Here is a 21573-nt window from a genome sequence, read left to right as displayed (position 1 = left end):
CACATGACCGATCCAGGGGACAAGGTCAGATATGAGGTCGTAGTTTCGGAGTACGAAACCATGGCCGCTGGGAAAACTGCCACCTCTGCTCACATAAAAATCCTCAGAAGCAACCAGCGGCTAAGCGTAATCGATCACAAGGTGTGAGCGGCCGAGCTGCCAAGAAAATTAAAAATTTCTTGACTCAGGGAGTTGGGGGCCCTATAACACGTGCGGTGGTTGCGGCTACTAGGGTTGCTCATAGTGAGGTGGCCAGGGATCATTTCCAAGTTACCCTCGTAGACGCAAAATCCCATAGTGGTAGAGAGGTGCTGGCCAATTGGGGTGCCATCTAGGGACGGCTGTCAGAAATAATCATCGAATTCCTCATGGCAAACCAAGGACAACTACCTCTTTTCGACTCGGGAAACAGAGCCCGCATTTGTCTACCGACGGTGAAGTTGGAAGATCCGAAGATCCTCCACGGCCTCAAGGTTCAAAACCATGAGGTTCCTATGAATCTCAGAAAAACAGCTCCATGGCATTGCTGCTAATTTCCGAAGAGTCCCTGAAAGAAAAGAAGCACAGACTGCGTTTTGGCCTCAGGACGGCCAAACTTAAGATCTTCCTCGTGTCTGGTGCTCCAGATGGCGAACTGGTCGGAATAGGGTAAGCAGCAAATCAGCTTGGTGAACTACGGCCGTTTGCGACGGACGCGGTACCCGAAGCCAAGAGCTCCATGAAATTCTCGGAGCTCGGCCATAAAATAGACTTGGGTGAGCATCTTGATCCAAGAATCCTGGGTTCGGCAGTTTAAGACCATGGGCCTCCAGAGCAGACACTAAGATATTTTTTATGTCCAGTCGGATGGCAAGCCTAGGGCTTATATCCCCGTTAGGAATACTATTAATGCCTTTCTGACTTCTCATTTCAGCTCACCAGACATGACAGTAGCCCGTGTACAAGCATCTAGTGGTCGCTGCTACTATTTGGTTTCTGCATACATGGCCCACGAAAATGGAGCACCTCCTGAGGAAGTGGGGCGTTGTGTGGACTCACCTTCATTTAATAAAGAGGCCATCCTCATCGGCTGTGACGACAAAGCAAGACATACCATTTGGGGAAGCAGCGAGATAAATGATCGAGGTGAGTCCCTTTTTGATTTCATCATAAGTCGAAATCTCCTTATTTGGAACAAGGGCAATATATATTTCCTGCATCGGAAACATCAAACGGTTGGGAAGAGGTATTGATATCACTCTCTCGACTGATTCGCCTGCCATTAGGGTTGATAATTGGAAGGTTTCTCAGAGAAATTCCTTTTCGGGTCACAGGTTGATCCTTTTCGAAATAAATTTCGCACTGGAAACCATATATCCCCACAGGAACCCTAAAAGAACCGACTGGTATCTGTTCAATAAGGTTTTTAATCACAAATTGAGCTGCTGAACTTTTTTCTACTTTTCCACTGATCAACTGGACAAACAGGTGGAACACTTGCAGCGATCTTATCAGACAAACTTCAAAGTGTCTTGTTCAGTATCTTTTAGCAAGAAAGGCTTTCCACCCTGGTGGAGCAAGACGCTAACCAACTTGAAAAAGAAGGTTAGGAGAGTTTTTAACGAATGCTACCAATCTAAAAACTTTAAAAATTACCGAGTAATTTTGAATGAATACAAAAAAGCCATTAAATATGCGACACTATTTAGCAAGGTTTCCCCTCACTACCCTCATAAAAACTGCGGAGATGGCGGGCTCTACGCTCTTCCATTCCTTCCTAGAGATAGCGCCGTCTTCCCTACCGCTGTCCATAACTCCGAGAATGATGGAGCCCGCCTGTTTAGTGACTTCGCTAAACGATTTTGGCGGGCCACCACCTATCCTGGGCCTCTTCTCTTGGAAGACATCCTCCTCTTGGGAGCGTTGCATTTTCACTCCCGAATCCGATTGTGGCGCATTCGAACCTTCCTGGCCAACTCGAGCGTCTAGGTATGCTTCTCCGATAACTGAGGGTCATTTTGGTCGCCATAGCGCTCTATGATCTTGGTAGCCATACGAAGATCAGAGAAGGACCGTTAACTCTGGCCTGCCTGCCGTTTAGACCTAGTGGAGGTACCCCCGAAGCCCCCGGAAAACTAGGGGAAAGCCATTTACTAGTGTTGGCTCCTCCATCCAGCCCCACGTCCTTAAGGGGTCCCATGGTTGTCTGCGCCGAAGTAGGGAGGTCATGCGAGGATTGACGCATGTCCCGGGGTGCACCACGCGGAGGCAATCTGCCTTACACCCCAAATTCCATAGATACTACATAAGTATTTTGCATGAAACGATTAAGGGGTTTAGTAATCCAAGTGGGCCAAAAATGTTGGCAATTCGGGATAAAATCACTCTTTTTGTTGTTTTCTTGCGGAATGTCAACGATGATAGAGTTGTCATTCCTGACGAATTTTCATAAGGGAAAATCTCAGAGTTTCAGTAACCCTACAACTTGCTTTTTCAGTTAGATGACTTCTTCAGGGGTTGCACCACTTGTCATGATATTGTCGACATAAAAATATCTAATCGTGACAAATGATCCAATTGGAACCGATTCTACATCGTCCTTTGCCGGGTGTTGTAGAGCGCTTATGTGAAATAGGGTGCACTGCTTGTACATTTGCACACAAGATTTAACTAAATCCCGCCACAAAATGCACTGACACGAAGAGTCACCAGAGTTAATTTGCACCTGGCGGTATATTTTGGCAATGTCAGCCACTAACACGAACATCGAAGCAGTAGGTATTGTAAACATATCATCCTGTAGGGTCGGACCAAGGTGGATTTATTAAGGTGACAGCATTCACCCAGCTGAATTTTTCGCCGTAGGTATGGCTTACGTCAAAATGATATGCTTTGTTTGTATGTATTGGTATGTTTACATTCGTATGTTTACATTTGCTTGCTGATTTTGACGTGATGCTTGCACCAAACGCAACAACAAATACATGTAGGGTTTTACTTATATGTGTTTGCTGTCACCTGTAATAAATTCGCCTTGGGTCGGACTGACGATGAATATATCGTTGAGCGACATTCCATTCAAAGTTCGATATGACACATCGAATACCACATGAAGTTTCGTGGTGCTGCTATCCGCCTTTGTGACACAGTATCCCACAATATGTGTGTAATTCCATCCCACACTATTACGATCTTGTTCATGGTCATTAAATAATGACTTATACAATATATTTATATTAATATGGCGGCCGCCGTAGCCGAATGGGTTGGTGCGCGACTATCATTCGGAATTCACAGAGAGAACGTCGGTTCGAATCTCGGTGAAAACACCAAAATTAAGAAAAACATTTTTCTAATAGCGGTCGCCCCTCGGCAGGCAATGGCAAACCTCCGAGTGTATTTCTGCCATGAAAAATCTCCTCATAAAATATCTGCCGTTCGGAGTCGGCTTGAAACTGTAGGTCCCTCCATTTGTGAAACAACATCAAGGCGCACACCACAAATACGAGGAGAAGCTCGGTCAAACACCCAAAAAGGGTGTACGCTCCAATTATATATATTAGGCGTTTTTCAATAGGTGCGCTTCAACTTTTTTCCGATAGGGAGGGCGAACGACGCAATATTTTTTATTTTTCGCTTGTCATTTGTAAACTTCATTAGTATACATTTCATCATGGAACGCTACACACTTGAGCAACGATTGCAAATCGTGCAAATTTTTTATGAAAATTTATAAATTTTCCAAATAATCATCTTCAGTGATGAAGCTCACTTTTGGCTCAATGGCTTTGTCAACAAGCAAAATATGCGTTACTGGGCAAAAAGCAATCCACACGTGATTCATGAGGCACCGTTGCATCCCGAAAAAATCACTGTTTGGTGCGGTTTACATGCCGGCGGCGTAATTGGCCCATATTTTTTCGTTGACGAGAACGATCGCCACGTTACTGTGAATGGAAATCGATACCGCGACATGATAAACGATTATTTTTGGCCGCAATTGAATGGTATGGACTTAGACGACATGTGGTTTCAACAGGACGGGGCCACAAGCCACACAGCACACGCTACAATTGATTTGTTGAAGAGTAAGTTCGATGAGCGCATTATTTCCAGAAATGGACCGGTCGAATGGCCGCCGAGCTCGTGTGGTTTGACGCCTCTAGACTATTTTCTTTGGGGTTATGTGAAGTCATTGGTCTACAGTAACAAGCCGGCGACGATTTGTGAGCTCAGAGCCAATATTGAACGCGAAATTGCTGGAATTTCGGCCGATTTATGCAAAAGAGTGGTCGAAAATTGGGTTCAACGATTGGACTTCGTAAAACGTGCACGCGGGGGTCATGCAAAAGAAATCGAATTTCATACTTAAATGTACATATATGTTCAAACTCGATAATAAAAAAAATGTGTTAAAAAAGTCAAACCGTTTGTGTTTTATTCAAAAAAAAAGTTCAAGCGCTCTTACTGAAAAACGCTTTATATATACAATATATAATATGGGGCATATCGTATGATTTCCCTGCAAGGGTCTGCATTACACTCGAAGAGAAAAAGGAATTGGTTGGTTTTTGAGCAGCTGGTGGTGGTTGTTTCGAAAAGATTTTCATAGGCTTGCTCTTCTGCCGAAAGTGAATTCGATGAATTGATGCGGTAGTCTTTCGGTGCTCAAAAGCTTTGCAGCAGCTGATCTGGTTCTTCAGACCTTGTGAAAAAAGTTTTGTAAGCCGATGATGCCAAAAGTGATGAAGCTACTGGTAGAGATGAGTGAGTGTAGATATTGCGTAGCTTGATTTGACCGACGAGAGGCAAATCATAAAATAGCGCTGCACCAATAAGACAGTCGGCAGGCTCGTAGAACTGTTGATCTACCAATTTTATGTTGTTAGGCAAATTCCATTTTTCGATGCTAACGAGATTGCTCGGTTGACACGAAGTTATTGGAAAGTATGGCAAAGCTTTTCTAGCGCGATCGTAAAATCCAATGTTTTTGTTTCAATAGTGAAATGACTAACGGCGCAGGCAATGGTTAATAGGAAAGATGTCCTTGAGAAACGAGTTGGTTGATAGCTTATAGATTCTTTTAGATTCTTATAGATTCTGAGCTAGCCCCAAACGTCCAGCAAATCTGTTTGATTTATCCGTGATTTTTCACGTTACTGAATGAGTTATTGTAAGAGATTTATTTAAATGTTAACGTAAGAAAATTCGTAACAATTGTGCGTGGATTGGTAACTACTGGGAGCAAGGCAGGGTTACAAGTACGGCTGCGCGAGACCAGGCCATATTTGCGTCCTTATCATGACTTGGTTCAGCTTCCTTCTAGCGTCCTCAGTGTCCCGAGCTGGTATGGCCGCCGCTATATCGTCCGTGTATCTTACTAGATATGTATCTGGCATAAAATTTTGACGTTTAGGAGCAAAAGCGTGGGTAGTCCTATATTCTACTTCTACAGCTCCTCCTCTCTCGTAATTGTCATACCGTAATTTATACTGGCCTTTTGTTCGTCCCATATTGTCACAATTGTACAATACATATGTACGTATATATCAAATTATACACATCAACATTGTCATTCCATTTAATTATATATTTATGACACAATTTTATAAATCAAATAAATTTCCAATTGCAGGGTCTCATCGTAGCTCAGATTCCAGAGATCGGAGCCGAGAATAGATCCTTGAGCTGCGCAATACGTTATCGCTTTTGTTTTCTGGTCATCTGATGTGTCGTTTACGCTCACTCAGGTAGCTCTGGAGAATCCTTAGCAGGTATGCAGGTATTCAAAACCTTTCTCGTAGTGCCTTTATAATGTCTATCCATCGTAGGCTGTTAAAGGCGTTTCGTACATCAAGCGTTGCCAGGACGGTGATGCGGTTCGGGTAGTGGCGTTTGCCTTTAACGCTGCTTACCACCTCCTCTATTGCGCCAAGGTTTGATTTTACGCGTCGGAAACCGTATTGCCTTCCTGATAATCCTACTGCACTCTCAACAGATTCTGCAAGTCTGCGCTGTATGAGTTTCTTAAGCAATTTGCCGGCGCTGTCCAGCGTGCAAAGAGGACGCCAAGCTGACGGTTGCGCTGGGTCACCCTTACCCTTACTGATCAACATCAGTTTCTGTATTTTCCACAGCTTAGGGAAGATACCTTGAGTGATGCATGCATTGTTAACATCGAGCATCACATCTGGTCGGCTTTCAGCCACAAGTTTGAGAGCCTCAGCTGGGATGCTATCTGGGCCTGGAGCTTTGTTTCTGTTGAGGATTCTTGCCGCGGTTTTAAGGTCTTCCTCGGTGAAGGGTGAAGCATCTCGTCACCTTGGGGGTCTCAGTCCCCACACAGCATAGGGTGCGTGGCGAACAGTCTACCCACTATTTTGATGATAACATCACTGTCTAGATGTATGGCTGTGGAGTTGGCGTTTAGCTTCCCCGTTACAATTTTATAGCCCAGAACCCAAGGGTTGCTATTTAGATCCCTTCGAAGTTCTTCCCATTTTGCCGTCTTACTGGCGATGATTGCTTGCTTCAGAGCTTTTCGGGATTGTCTGAAATCAGCAGCTTCTGCCTCTGCTTCTCTGTTTCGTCTGGCTCTGGTGTACCTTCTTCTATTACGGCAGCAGGTTCTTCTGAGCTCTGCGATTTCTGACGTCCACCAGTACACAGGTCGCCTTCTTGAGCGTAACCGCGCGCGGGGTCACAGCTTTTGGCAATGCGCTGCATCATGTCGCTTGCAAGCGAGCCAGCGTCACCCCTTATGTGCGGCATGGAATTTGCTTCAAGTTAGCTAGAAACGCTGCAGTGTTCACTTTGGCCATGTTCCATTTGCGAGCGCCCTTTGTTATAGGTGTTGGGGTAGGGTCACTGATGGGCACTTCCAGTATATTCTTCCAGAACTTCCCACCCCAACCAGACTATCAGTCACTAGGGTGATATCCGGCGAAGTGTGTTCACATCCTGGCCTCCTAAAAGTAGTGGCGTTTCCTGTGTTTGCCACTACAAGCTCCTGTCTGGCAGCCATGTCTAGTACATGTCTTCCCCGTGTTCGTAGTAGGGGCACCCCACTCGACAGCCTTGGCGTTGAAGTCCCCGGCTACGATGAAGGGGCCACCTATTTCGCGAACCTTATCCTCAATTAGGTCCAGTTTCGTTCTAAACTATTCAACACAGGGGATACGTGGGCTAATCCCAGACGTTGTACGCTGCTTGAACCATATGCAGAAGGATCGTCCTGACCACTTCCAAGAGAATGGCGATGAGTAACTTTCCCTACTTGCGGTGACTTCTACACATGGAACGTTGACCTGAAACACTCTTTCGAAAAGCTTTTAGATCGCGCAAAACAGTGTATCGAGGCCGGAGGGACTATTTTGAATAAATAAACTCGAAGTTATCAGAATAAAACTCCTGCCGTTTCTACTTAAGCTCAGTCTTGTTTATTCTGGACTTCACCTTGTATACGAGGTGTGTTCAAAAAGTATTGCGAATTTTGTGTTTTTTCAAAAATTATTTATTTATTCACTAATATCTATTTTGTCCCCTTCAAAGTAATCCCCATGGGATATTATGCACTTGTGCCAACTTTTTTTCTAATCTTCGAAGCACTTCAAAAACCATTTTTTTGTATCTTGTTCAGCTCCCTTCTTCGATGCCGTCTTTATCTCGTCAATCGTAGCGTAGCGTCGTCCTTTCATGCGCAGTTTCGGGAACAAGAAAAAGTCACAGGGGGCCAGATCTGGGGAATACGGTGGCTGTGACATCATTAGTGTGTTGTTTTTGGCCAAAAAGTCGCGCACAAGCAACGATGAGCAGGGGCGTTATCGTGAAGCAAGAGCAACTTTTCGTTCTTCCACAAATACGGGCGTTTCTGGCGGATTGCATCGCGCAAATTGCGCATAACTTCCAGGTAATATTCCTTATTGGCCTTTTTACCCTGTGCAAGAACTCATGATGCACAACGCCCCTGCAATCGAAGAAAACGGTAAGCAAAACTTTTACATTCCACCGAACTTGGCGCGCTTTTTTCGGTCTTGGTTCGTACGGCAACTGTCATTGAGATGATTGAGCTTTGGTTTCCACGTCATAACCATAAACCCACGATTCCTCACCAGTTATGACCCTCTGGAGCAAATTTGGGTCGTCGCGGGCAGAGTCCAATATCTCATTAGCAATGTTCATGCGATGCTGCTTTTGGTCGAAATTGAGTAGTTTTGGTACGAATTTTGCGGCGACCCATCTCATGGCCAAATCATTAAAAAAAATCGAATGGCACGAGCCAATCGATATGTCTAGGTCCTCAGCAACTTCTCTAACGGTGATTCGACGATTGGCCAATACCATTTTCTTCACTTCATCAATTTTTTCATCTGTTGTTGAAGTGCTCGGGCGTCCGGCATGCTTTTCGTCATTCACATCTTCTCGGCCTTCTGAGAACATTTTGTACCACCGATAAACGTTCCTTTTGTCCAAAGTAGCTTCTCCGTACGACACAGTTAACATTCGGAATGCATCCGCGCACTTAATTTCATTTTTCACACAAAATTTGATACAGGTTCTATGATCAATCCTTTTGAATAGGTAAAAATCGAAAACAAGCCGAAACACCTGCAAGCAGAGCAGCTGTCAACAACTGAACATTCAAAATGGCCGAACTCGTCGACATGAGTACCAACATATCGCCACAAAAAAATTGAAATATACGTAACCTGCGAAAATTCAAAAATTCGCGATACTTTTTGAACACACTTCGTATATTGCACTCTTCTGATGACGAAGGTGATTTGGAACCACTACGCACACGGTGTAAACCATTATCAGATAGCGATATTGATTAAAAAAAGAAAAACTGTATTACTTTTCATTAAAAAAATGAATTAAGTTTGAACACAAGTTTATTTTAAACCTTTTTTAGACATTCGAAGTAATTTATTAAGCAGCCTATTTCTTTTAACCTCTGCAAACCTTTTTATGCGGTTTTAAGTTAATTTTAACACGATGTTGTGGTTTTAAGTGATTTTAGAAAATTACGGAACGTACATATCTCTACTTTTTCAAGACAAGTTAAGTCTTTTTAATGCGAATTTTTTATATGCGCCTTTCTGTAGAACATATCTACCACATAAAACGAGACCTTGCAGTATTATGTTACCCACGTAATCACTCGGATCGGGGTTCGGAAAATCCAGCACGATAATTGCAACAATAAGGATACTCTCTTTACCTATATTGAACTGGCCCCGAATATATTGGTTCAATCCATATCAACATAAAAAACAATGGATTTGCTACCAAACATTAACAACAAACACCTTTATTTTTTATGCACCTGGCCGCTGTGGCCGAATGGGTTGGTGCGTGACTATCATTCGGAATTCAGAGAGAGAACGTCGGTTCGAATCTCGGTGAAACACCAAAATTAAGAAAAGGTTTTTTCTAATAGAGGTCGCCCCTCCGCAGGCAATGGCAAACCTCCGAGTGTATTTCTGCCATGGAAAAGCTCCTCAAAAAAAATATCTGCCGTTCGGAGTCGGCTTGAACTTGTAGGTCCCTCCATTTGTGGAACAACATCAAGATGCACACCACAAATAGGAGGAGGAGCTCGGCCAGCACCCAAAAAGGGTGTAAGCGCCAATTATATATATGTATATATACTATGCTTTAAAAGCGTCTATTTCGCATATACAGTTATACGAAAGTTTATTAATTTGTATGAAAATATTAATTTGATAACGATTTAAAAATTAATATACCAAAATGACGGCAAGTTAAGTTTTGTACGTCACTGTATATGGTTACAAACATAATCCAAATTTATTTATATTTAAAATGTTATATTATTAAATACGAGTATATTAAAAAATATTTCTTAAGCAACCAAATAAGGATTTAAGAAAGAAAATAATATTCCAGCGAAAATTCCAGTTATGAGCATTGCAGCTGCAAACATGCCAGCTTTCACTTGATATTTTGGTTCAACTTTTTCTGGTGCGTACATCATGGCCAACGAGCTGGAAGAAATGATAATAAATTTTATAAAAACATACAAAGAAATTTGTACGGTAATATTGATATGAATTTAGCAATAATTAAAAATATGGTTAAATATATTAAAAAAAAAACGTTCATATTAGAATAGTACTAAAATTTACGCAATCGTCGCCAATGTTTGTTGGCTAAGGTTTAATAAAATGAAACCAGAAAAAACACGAATAGTGCAGCGTATTCATGTCGTCTTACCGCGGCTCGACGGCACCATCGTAATCGGTGGATGCAATTCTAGAAAGCCAACACTAAAAAATAAAATATAATTTTAGAGCCAGATAATTTAAACATCTTCACTAGTTCAGCTGAACATGAGCTATTCGGTGTTTTGTCCATAACAGATCGCTAGATCAAAATCAATTTTAGGGAGAAAAGTAGATTTTCACCACGGATGATAAATTATCAGGTTTGGCCAAACTGCTATGGTGAAAAACCAAATTGTGCGAGCAACTTCTTTCCGCTCTCTCACATGTATTCACACACTCGTCCAATCAGTCATTGTTCAGACGGAGTCTTTGTTGAAGATAATGTTTTTATGCAACAGGAGATGCGTGCGTTCAAAATGCAGTTGCAAACAGTCGTTACTTACAGTTCAAAAGTCGGCATTTTATACTCCTCGGTGCATAAAACTCCAACAAAATTTCTGCCGAAAATGGTACAGTGAATACTTGCAACCGCTGGCTCGAAGCAAATGGCGCGCTTTTCATCCAAATGCGGAAAATGGACAGCTTATAGTGATTCATGATGAGCGATTGCCTCGGAAGTATAGGCCATTAGGTCATATAGTTGATAAACATGCTGGTGCAGACGGAGCTGTTTGAGTTGTTACAATTAAGACGCTATAAAGAGGCCACTTTCCAAAATCTTTGTATTACCCATTGATAGACAAGCAAGTAACGACATGAGCATGGAGGAAGGTTCTGCCCAAATATCATCGCTCGTCGTATGGTTGATGAGGTGGGCGGAATGTGCACAGTGCAACCTTGCTAAGCTTATTCAGCGTATTTTACCTTTCGTTCATTTTATCGTTCTTTCCTATATTCATTTTTTTCTAACTGTTGTATAGTAAGCGGCCGCTGGTGCGTGACTACCATTCGGAATTCACAGAGAGAACGTTGGTTCGAATCTCGGTGAAACACCAAAATTAAGAAAAACATTTTTCTAATAGCGGTCGCCCCTCGGCAGGCAATGGTAAACCTCCGAGTGTATTTCTGCCATGAAAAAGCTCCTCATAAAACGTATTCCAGGTAGGTAGGTGACAACTGCTAGCCTAATACAATATATGCTAGAATCTTAGAAGAAACGTGGAACTATGGTTGTAACGTAGCCTCAATAATTATGCGAAGACTGAGATACGTTGACAATGAACACAGATGAATGAGTGAATAAACACATCCTGCCTTCACGAAGGAATATCTTAACTGGTCACTACGAAACCTGGTTCAAGAGCTGAGAAATATCGTATGTGAATCGGGCAAACATATTCCACCTTCTAGACCCGCATACAAAAAACAACAAAAAAAAGGTAGGTAGGAGAAATCCCTCACCCTCTCCGAGTAGCACAAACGCGCCGTTTTGATACTTCTAACGGGCAGATATCTTTAGCCAAGAGCTGTTGATGTAACGGAGAAGATTGAAGGGAATTAAGGAAGGGGAGGGAAAGGAATATACAGCGGCCTTTATCGTCTGGCTGTCAAACTCGGACATTTACAGAGAAAATCCTCAATAGTGTCCTTCTATGAAAGGTCCCTAGAGCTTCTGCAATGGGGATTAAATGGTAAGCCCAGCTTGTCGGCATGAGTGCAGATCGTCCAATGACCGGTACGCATAGTACAAGTTTAGAAATTGAATGGCGTGAGCCCCTACGACCATCTGCTTCCTGCGCCCATTGTACTGGAGCCATAGAATTTCGAAATACCACACGAAGAGAAGGAGTTCCATCTGATCTGTGCTTTCCTGAGAAATCAGTTGTGCAATTCCCCTTTAACAACAGTTAGGGAGATGTCAATGACCGGATGGCAGACCTCTGAAACCAATTCAGTCGACCCATCTTGGCAACACGCACTGGATAAAGCTACAGACATGCCAAAATACTACCATTCGGACAGCGACCGGTTGCCTCCTGATGTCCCCCGTTCAACACCTTCACAACGAGGAACAAATGCTCCCAGTAATGGAGCATTACAAACTGCTCAGCAACCAGTTCCTGTTAGGATGTTACCGCAGGTTTTACCCCTGCAGACACCTGCTTGAGCCTGAGCCGCTTCCCAGGCACGTCAGGAGACCCCTCTTAAACTACGCCGACGAGATCCAGGACAAAACCAAAAGACATCTACTGGACCAGACAGTGTTTAGACAGTCAATAAACGACATTCACTGGGAGACCGTCACCATCTTCTTAAGCTCCCGACCCCCGAATGCCGTTATCGGAGTCCAACCACCAAGACGCTCCAGCTTCCCCGTGAGACACGTGTAACACTTGCACAATTACGTTCTGGGTACTATAGCAGGTTAAACTCCTACTTATCCAGAATCGACCCCGACATGCCAAACATATGTCCGGCATGTGAAGGCACTCCGCACGACACTAACCACCTTTTCACATGCCCTCTAAAACCGACTCATCTAACACCCCTCTCGCTCTGAGCCCAACCCAAGACGACCGGTGATATGCCCTACGCTGGCGGGGCTTATATTACTGTTAACAAACAAACCCCATCTTGCCAAACTCATCAGCAATTTTAATTTCCTCTATGTTCCTTGACCGCACCTTGACCACGCTACCGTGATCCCTAAGCATTATGTATACCTGCAGGATCACAAAGACTTCTGCCTGAAAAACACTAGCAGAATTCGGCAGTTTTAAGGAAATAGAGGTAACAGCCTCTGTTCCAATGTTTCACCTCGTTCCCATCCGGCATACTTGGAAAGATTGCCCTCACATTCTCTCCAGTATGCATATAGAGAGATCTGTACGAAGTTCAGAGAAATACGGTGTCCACTGCCCAAAAATGCTACCATCTCCCTGGAAAGATTGCCTCCAGAGGCCAATCCCTTTTAATCTGACTGCCCATTGAGCAGCGATGGAAGTAACATGAAAGCCGATAAAAAATAAGTGCAAAACGACATTAAGGCCAGCGCTGCTACGGTGACGCAAATATAAGCAGTATTTTGTACCCTCCCCAGTTTAGTGATATTATAGCCCTTCCGAAGATCTTCCCACCGAACCAAGTACTTCAAAATTAGCAGAACCAACTATCGCAATAATTTCCATATATACATTCATTTGAATTATAGAAAACGAAGTGCTATATTCAATCACATTAAAGGCTTTTAATAGAGAATGTAGAAGGGCTTTTAAACTGCAGTGTATTGTTAATATTTTTGGAATACAACCCATAATTTGTTACCCTAAGAGGCGAAGAAGACTTTTTGTAAGAGCCTTCTTCATATCGCAAGCGAATGCTTTGGAAGGTAAAATGTAGAAAGTAAGACTTATTCCGAATACAGCTTAACTCGATCAAAAACAATTTCAATATATGAGCAAATGATTTCATTTTCCGAAAGATGTCCACTCAGGCAACTTATGTTCTTTAAACCAAACCCACTGATCCTTTTCTCAGATTCGAATCTCCGTTCATGAAACATGAACTACCACTTGATAGGATATGACAAACCACCGAGTGTGCTTCGAGAAGGCGCTTGACCATATATCATATATAATATATATATAATAATATATAATCCGCACTTATCTTTGTTTGTCAATGAAAGCACTCATAAAAACCATTCAGCATTCGGAATCGGCTTAAAACTCTAACTCCCTACATTTGTGGAACAACATCAAGACGCACACCAAAAATAGGAGGAGGGGCTCGGCCAAACTCGTAACAGAAGGGTGCGTACCATTTATTTTATTTTTTATTTATTTAGCTTTCAATTCGTAATTCTGCTACCGTGCATCTTGTATTTTAACAAGTTCACGCCTTCTTTTAACTCTTTACTGCAAATACATACATAGAGTTATACCTATGTACATCTTTTCCAGCATGCTAATATAGAGCCGTGCAGCCTAGCAGCGCATATTCGATTTCTAATTATTGTAGATTTGGTATTAAATATTAAGCTAATATATGCATAACAATTCTTTAATGTTAAAGATTTTATCTATTATTGTTAGTCTGTTTTAAAACATACAATCAAAATTAAAGCAATCGGTTAATTATTGGACCTTGATGGTCAGACAGTAGTCTGGTTTTTAAGATATAGAGATAATGCTTACCTTAAATAGCCTGAGCTCCATGACATTATGATAGCGATGAGCCAATAAGCCCACTCGTTGCTTATTAAGACTGGCAGTTTTCTATCAACATTAAGTGGTAAGTAGTTGCAATATAAAAAGAGGGGTATAAACACTATCCGCAGTGTTACAGGAACAAACAAATATTTTGGGCCAGGCTGGAAAAAATAGATGTAGACGTATTATTTGTGGTCAGAGATGGGCAAACTTTATTCGAATAACGTTATTCCTATATAACAAAGAATTTAAAGAAAAAATTATTCGGATGACGAATAAATTATTTTGTTTGTTATTTATTTAGCTATTTATTTGGTTTGATTGAGTATTATCAGTGTCCAAAGTCTCGTTCTCTAAATCCATTGCTTCGTTAAACATATTACTCATTTTCAATACAAATATATTAGTAATACCAACAACTATAGAAAGAAGTGAATCGTGATTTATAACCATATGACACTACGAAACGGCGCTTAATTTACCTATTAATATTGGATTTACTGTGATAATTTTAAATTTTACTCAATTTTTAAATATTTTTCTGTAATAATTTTAAGCATTGGATTACTGTACTCTTAAAAATTGAATTTCACAGTAACATTACACATACACATATCCTTGCCATAATTTTAAATACTAATGCTTATACTTAAACATTTAATATATAGGAATTAATAAAAAACCGTTGCTGGTTAAGTTTTAGGTTAAGCAATGCGATAATATCTTAATATAGGCGGCCATCGTAGCCGAATGGGTTAGTGCGCGACTACCATTCAGAATTCAGAGAGAACGTAGGTTCGAATTTCGGTGAAAGACCAAAATGAAGAAAAAGTTTTTTCTAATAGCGGTCGCCCCTCGGCAGGCAATGGCAAGGCAAGTTCCGAGTGTATTTCTGCCATAAAAAAGGTTCTCATAAAAAATGTCTGTTCGTCGGAGTCGGATTGAAACTGTAGGACCCTTCATTTGTGGAACAACATCAAGACGCACGCCACAAATAGGAGGAGATATAAAATCATTAATAATTTATTAATTCACGAATGACTATTGTGTTAAATCACCAAAGTTCGCGATCGAGTTTACCACAGTGTACAGTCCTGAAAAATAACCTTTAGTCGACGTCAACGGATTCTGCCAAAATCTGAAGCAGTCAAATGAGCTATAGAGCGGCAAATATACCGATGGAAAGATACTAGTAAAGACGAGAAAATACACGAGGGTTTCAGTGAAGGTCCCAGAAGCGAAGAATTCCCCCCGATGAGGACTTGGTTACATGAAGTAAGACGGCTAGAAAGGACAAAAGCTAAGAAATTGCTGTAGAAATACGGCTACACATTCGACGGGAATTGTGGAAATGTGCAAAAACTGTCATCATGAAGCATCGAATCGCACACGGTTTTGCATAGATTACAGAAAAGAGATTAGTAATTATTATTTATTAACTATCCATTTTTTCTAGGAAGCACTGTGAGGAGATTGATTCTCTTCCAGCGGGTACTAGACTTCGAAAGTGACTCTCAAAGATCACGGACGGAGACTTCACGCAGAATCTGGAGGAAACGGCATAGTCTCTTTCCGGAATGCATCAGCGGGGTTGATGACTAACTGTGACAAAACAAAATGGGCGATCTCCACTTTTACTCCATTTAAATCACCAGGTGTTGATAACCCACAGCTGTATCTACTTCAGCACGGCGTAAATGTACTAGCACCGGTCTTAACATATATTTTCAGGATAAGCCTCGAATTAAGCCTAAGAACTGAGGTAAAACTAGGATAGCTTTCATTCCCAAAGCTGCCACAAAGGCGGGCCAAACCCCAAAAGCCTTTGGACACTCAAGCTTAACTTCTTTCCTGCTCAAAGTTATGGAAAAAATAATTGGTCAATACGGTCAATACCAGTCAGGCAAGTCGTCTGAGACTGCTATACATATAATCGAAAAGGCGTTGGCTGGTAAAGAAATTGCCCTCTGTACATCAGTTGACATTACGGTGGCTTTTGATAATGCTGCTTTCAGCTCTATTGAGAAAGGGATGGGTTCTCAACTTGCTGAAGAATACGACAATAATTTTTTAAACTGGGTCGAAAAGATTATGTTTCATTTCAACCAAAGGATGCTTTTATCACCTTTCCTTTGGCTTTTGGTCATCGACGAGCTTTTACAAGCGCTCCATGCTTTCGGGTACGAAATTCAAGGCTTTGCTGGCGATCTAGTTATTATGGTTAGAGGAAAGATCGACTTTACTATAGCCGATCGCATGCAACTAGCTTTCGACAATACGCAAGATTGGTATCAAGAGAAAGGACCCTCGATAAATCCGAACAAATAATGTGTGGTACCCTTCATCAGAAGAAATAAGCCCTAGAGACCCTAAGACCGTCGCGGTGACCATCGACTTCAACGCATTGCCAGAAATCAACACACTCCTTCCTACAGCGGTGTGCGAGGTTGCTGATTGCTATGGTGAACAACAACAGTATCGCATGTTATTAGACAGCGGCTCGAAAAAAACAATAATCTCCGAAAATTGCGTGCAGCGTTTGGGTTTACGTCGTCAGCACTCAAGAATACCAATACATGGCTTAAACAACATAGCTACAGGTGTTTCCCATGGCTGGGTCTCCCTTCATATAACCTCCATGGTGGGTGGTGAATCATTTAATGCCGAAGCTCTGATTATGCCAATAATTTCTTCATCCGTCCCGGTGCAATGTCTTGATAAAGCACAATACTCAACATTTCTATCACTTGATCTGGCTGATCCGACATTTTATATTCCTTCGCCCATTGTCATTATTTTAGGGAGCGAAAAATGCTTTGAAATTTTGAAGGGTGAAAAGATCAACAACAAAAGCCCAAATTTGAAAGCATTTTCGACAACACTTGGGTGGATTGTGGGCGGAGACCTTACTTGCCGTGTAAATAAAAGAAGCGTAGGCGTGCTCTTCAACAATTTCGATATCGATAAGGCACTTTCACAGTTTTGGGAAACAGAGGAAATTCAATGTACACTACCGTACACAGAAGAAGAGGACAAAGCAGAAAAGTCATTTTTAAATACACATACGAGGGCTGATAACGGTAAATTCATTGTTGAGCTACCATTCAAATCAAAATCGAACAACTTTGGCAAGTCCGCCGAACTCACACTAAAGCGACTAAATGCAACAGAAAGAAGACTTGTAGGTAATTCCAAATTGAAAGAACAATATACAAACTTCATGGCAGAATATCTTGCTTTGCTACATATGGATCGAGTGCCGGAAGCCGAAATCAAAAAACCATCGCCCGAATGTTGCTACTTGCTACATCACCCTGTAATCAAAGCCGAGAGTACAACAACAAGGTTCCGCGTAGTGTTTGATGGATCTGCAAGCATGAGTAATCATGCGTCATTTAATGAAGTTTTGCTTTCTGAACCATCGCTTTTGCGTGAGTTATTTTCCGTTATTTTGAGATTTCGTAGATATCGATTTATTATGTCTGGTGACGTAGAGAAAATGTACCGTATGATTTGGGTGGATGACTACCACAGAGATTTTCAACGTATTTTATGGCGTAACGCTCCTAATCAGCCATTACTTGCGATGGAAAATTGCTTCGAGTGGCCATACGTAGGCTCAAATTCTCGTATGAGCGTGCGGTCAAGTAAACACGATCGTTTTGAGTGTTTATGAACTGTTCAATTTGGAATTTTTTTTCATAAGAAAACACAATGTTAGGAAATTCGCCACGTTCGTTCAAGCGCAACAACTCTTTTGCTCTTTCGCACCGAACTTTTTTTGCTGGGGTGAAATATCGTGGGCTTTTTGGAACTTATAAGCCTTAATCTTGAGCTCATTTTTCAATATGCGTCGAATGCTGTCTTGCCATATTTTCAGTTCTTTGGCCATTTTTCTTCCACTTCGACGTGGATTTCGTTCAAGTCCAGCCTTCACTTTCCGAACCATTTCTGGCGTTGTTGCGGTTATTTTTGGTCCATCTCCATAGCGTTTTGCAATGCTACCAGTATCATTGTAACGTTTGATAGTGCGATACACAAACATTTTATTCGCCTTGAAGTGACTGAGCTCACGAGCAATGGCTGGTTGTGATTTTCCAGCCAAATATAACGCAATCACACTATTACGTTTGAATTCCATCACAGAAAAAAAAAATTCAACAAAACTGAGACGCAAATGCTTTTGATGGCTTATAAACAATATATTGAACTGTCATTATATCGTTCACCCTATAGAATCGGGCTGAAGAATACAAAATACTGACTTTACAGCACCCAATTGAAGAAGTTCGCTCGTAATCACGCTACACAGAATTTAAAAACATACATATTTATACATAAGAAGCATAATAAAATAAATTTTCTTAAAAAATGTAACTGCATATTGAAAGTTTCTGGAACTACCATTTAATACATGCACTCTTTATTTTAGAAAGCTCAACAATATTTACTTAATAATAGTAAATACTCACCCACTGAACCCAAGACGTTGTCAAGCTACCAAGCATTGCAAACAGATTGAATGTCAAGAAACATGTCACTGAAGTGAACAACCCAGGATCTTGTATAATGAAATTATTCGACGATGCTTTTATATCTATAATTATAAGAATGTATTTAAAGAATAATTAAAACATCTTTCTAGCTCAGTTTCAATATTTTGCATTATTATATGAAGATTTACTAAATAAATTAGCACTATTTGTGTCGATTAAAAATAATTCCGAAAAACGTGCATTTCTCCACAGAAATAACATTTAAATAAGACCACTTACCTGAATGTACAGAAGGAAAAATCGCCAACGTAACGAAGAAAGTGCAAAAAACATTGTAGAGTTGCAAAGATATTTTTTTGAAAATTGCCCAATATGGTACGCTAGATCCTTTAAATTTTTTTTCTTCGTCGACTGAATTTCTAGAAAGTTGATTATATCTGTAAAATTTCTGAAATTAGATAAGAATCAGAATAAAAATTATAAATTTTAAATAAAAAATGTAAAAACATTCTAAATAGCACATGTTTTTATTTATATTTTATAAATAATATTTGTATCCTGAAGCGGGCCAACAAGTGTCGGTTGGGTTACAAATACGATTTAAATATTTAAATTTTAATAGATTTTAAACCACTACATTCATATATCAATGGATTTTGATAAAAAAAAAACAGTCAACGATTTGTATCATCTTTCTTCAAAACACCACAACTGCGGTTAGAATTTATTGATTTGCGAAATTCGACTGGCAGTCGATTCAGAAAGGATTGGACTTAGGCTAGGTTAGGTTGGGTTGTAATTGTTGCCCAGAGAGTGGGCCCACTTGGACGAAAGAAGTTTGGTTCATCATTTGTGATACCATTGCAAGGGGGAAAAAGAGGTGAGGGGGAAAAACGATAGGACGAAAAGGAGAGGGATGGGGAGGGTTGAGTATTTGTGGACTATGAACGGTAACTAAATTGCGGCTGTGTTAGCCGTCCCTACCTATGAAATGAGACTTTTTTCAATTTCAAACGTTTATTAACAAAAAATGGTTACAAATTTAATCTTCAAAATAAAAGCCATTTCTCAAGCAAATTGTGGATGCCGCGCCAAAAAAATTGGCCGTCGCAAATTAATCATCGAGCCATTTTTTGGCTTCTTCGTGAGAATTAAAGCGCTGCTCGGAAAGTACGTGGCCCATCGATGCAAACAAATGATAATCTGAAGGCGCCAAGTCTGGTAAGTAAGCCGCATGCACCAGCGGTTCCCAATCGAACGTCTCCACTAATTCCCGGGTCGCTCTTGTTCGATATGGCGGTGCATTGTCATCAAGAAAAATTACTTTGTGATGCCGATCGGCATATTTTGGACGTTTTCGGTGTATAGCGCTGTTTAAAACGGCGAATTGTGGTTGGTAGCGTGCACCGTCAACTGTTTCACCTGGTTTTAATAGCTCGTACCAAATCATACCACGCTGATCCCAGAAAACACACAGCATTGCCTTGCGGCCGAAGCGATTTGATTTGGCCGTTGTTTTTGGCTTGTGCCCGGGTGGACGATCGATCGCTTGGGATTGGAGAAATACACCCATTTGTCATCACCCGTAACTATTCGATACAAAAAAGATTTCCTTTTGAACCGAGAGAGCAGCATTTCACAAGTGGTTTTTCGATGTCCGCAAATCGTAGTTTGAAGGCACGAAATTCGACATTTTTAAGAGCGACAAAAATTCATTGTTGTATGAAACGTAACAAACAATAAACAGAATATTGCTGACAGATGACAGATGAAAAAACAAGACATTTGGAAAGGTTTAAAAATACTCCTAGCGACATCTATGGACTAATAGCTGGAAGTCTCATTTCATAGGTTTATACTGGTAGTCTCGCGAGAGCGGTGCAGCTGCTGAGATTATTCTACCTCATCCTCCATCCGCGGATAGAGCCCTGTGAGGATGCCCACAAAATTTGAGAGCTGAGTTTTTGTCATCCTCAGAATATCCTAGATCGGAGTCCAAACGTGGGCAGACGGATTTCGCGACCTTACACGTTCGTCTACTTGCCCAGCGCTCGCTGAGTTGGTGGAAAGCCCATCCTTCCAGGAGTAGAGCGCAGGTTGTCAGAGTAAATATTTACCGTCTTTGATTGCGGCCACCTCTGCTTGGAGCACACTGCAGTGATCCGGTAGCCGGAATTTGAGTTCGATGGGGAGCTCTTTGCAGAATACTCCTTCTCCAACCCTACCGTCCAACTTCGAGCCATCCGTGAACAGGTTAACCAGGCCCTGTCCCCAGGTGTTGCCCTCGGTCCACTCCTCCCTTGATGGAATATGGGTGGAGAAAGTTACGTTGGACTAAGCGAGAGTACACATTGATCCGTCGACGGGGGGGTGGACTCAAAGTTTATGAGGATGACATTTTACAGTTTTTCTTTGAAAAAGGGGAAATTGCAAGCCATTGAAATTCTGAATGGTGTTTATGGGCCCGATACTGTAACAGCTAATTAATTGCAATTTTGGTTTCGTCGATTCCGTTCAGCCCCTTTAAAAAAAAATGTCGATAAAATCACAGAAGTAATCGAAGTCGGCCGACATGTTAGTAGTCGTAGCATCGCCCAGCAGTTAAAAATCGACTATAAAACAGTTTGCACAAAAATTTTACACAAAAATTAAGGGTTTATTTTTCCAAAAATAATATCGTATATATGTAAATCATTTATTTATTCAGCCAACCCTAATGTTGGCGTCTGGGGACTGGGAAGGTCAGTCCAATACTGT

General features: G+C 41.4%; 1 protein-coding gene across 2 annotated transcripts in view; it reads right to left on the bottom strand.

Moving 5' to 3' along the window:
• Positions 1 to 9768: 9768 nt before the first annotated feature.
• Positions 9769 to 21573, bottom strand: part of LOC128871874 (equilibrative nucleoside transporter 1-like) — a 45539-nt gene continuing 33734 nt past the window's right edge. For both annotated transcript variants that reach the window (XM_054114004.1, XM_054114005.1), the window contains exons 6-9: positions 19096 to 19264; positions 18793 to 18917; positions 14306 to 14481; positions 9769 to 9989 (exon numbers count right to left, since the gene is read on the bottom strand). In XM_054114004.1, the coding sequence (XP_053969979.1) occupies positions 9848 to 9989; positions 14306 to 14481; positions 18793 to 18917; positions 19096 to 19264 (612 nt within the window). In that variant the 3' untranslated portion in view covers positions 9769 to 9847. The remainder of the gene's footprint in view (positions 9990 to 14305; positions 14482 to 18792; positions 18918 to 19095; positions 19265 to 21573) is intronic.

The sequence above is a fragment of the Anastrepha ludens genome, chromosome 2 (assembly GCF_028408465.1).
Source record: "Anastrepha ludens isolate Willacy chromosome 2, idAnaLude1.1, whole genome shotgun sequence".
In the NCBI taxonomy this organism is placed as follows: domain Eukaryota; kingdom Metazoa; phylum Arthropoda; class Insecta; order Diptera; family Tephritidae; genus Anastrepha; species Anastrepha ludens.
Note: the sequence above shows the minus strand (reverse complement) of the source record. Positions and strands in the feature narration are given on the sequence as shown.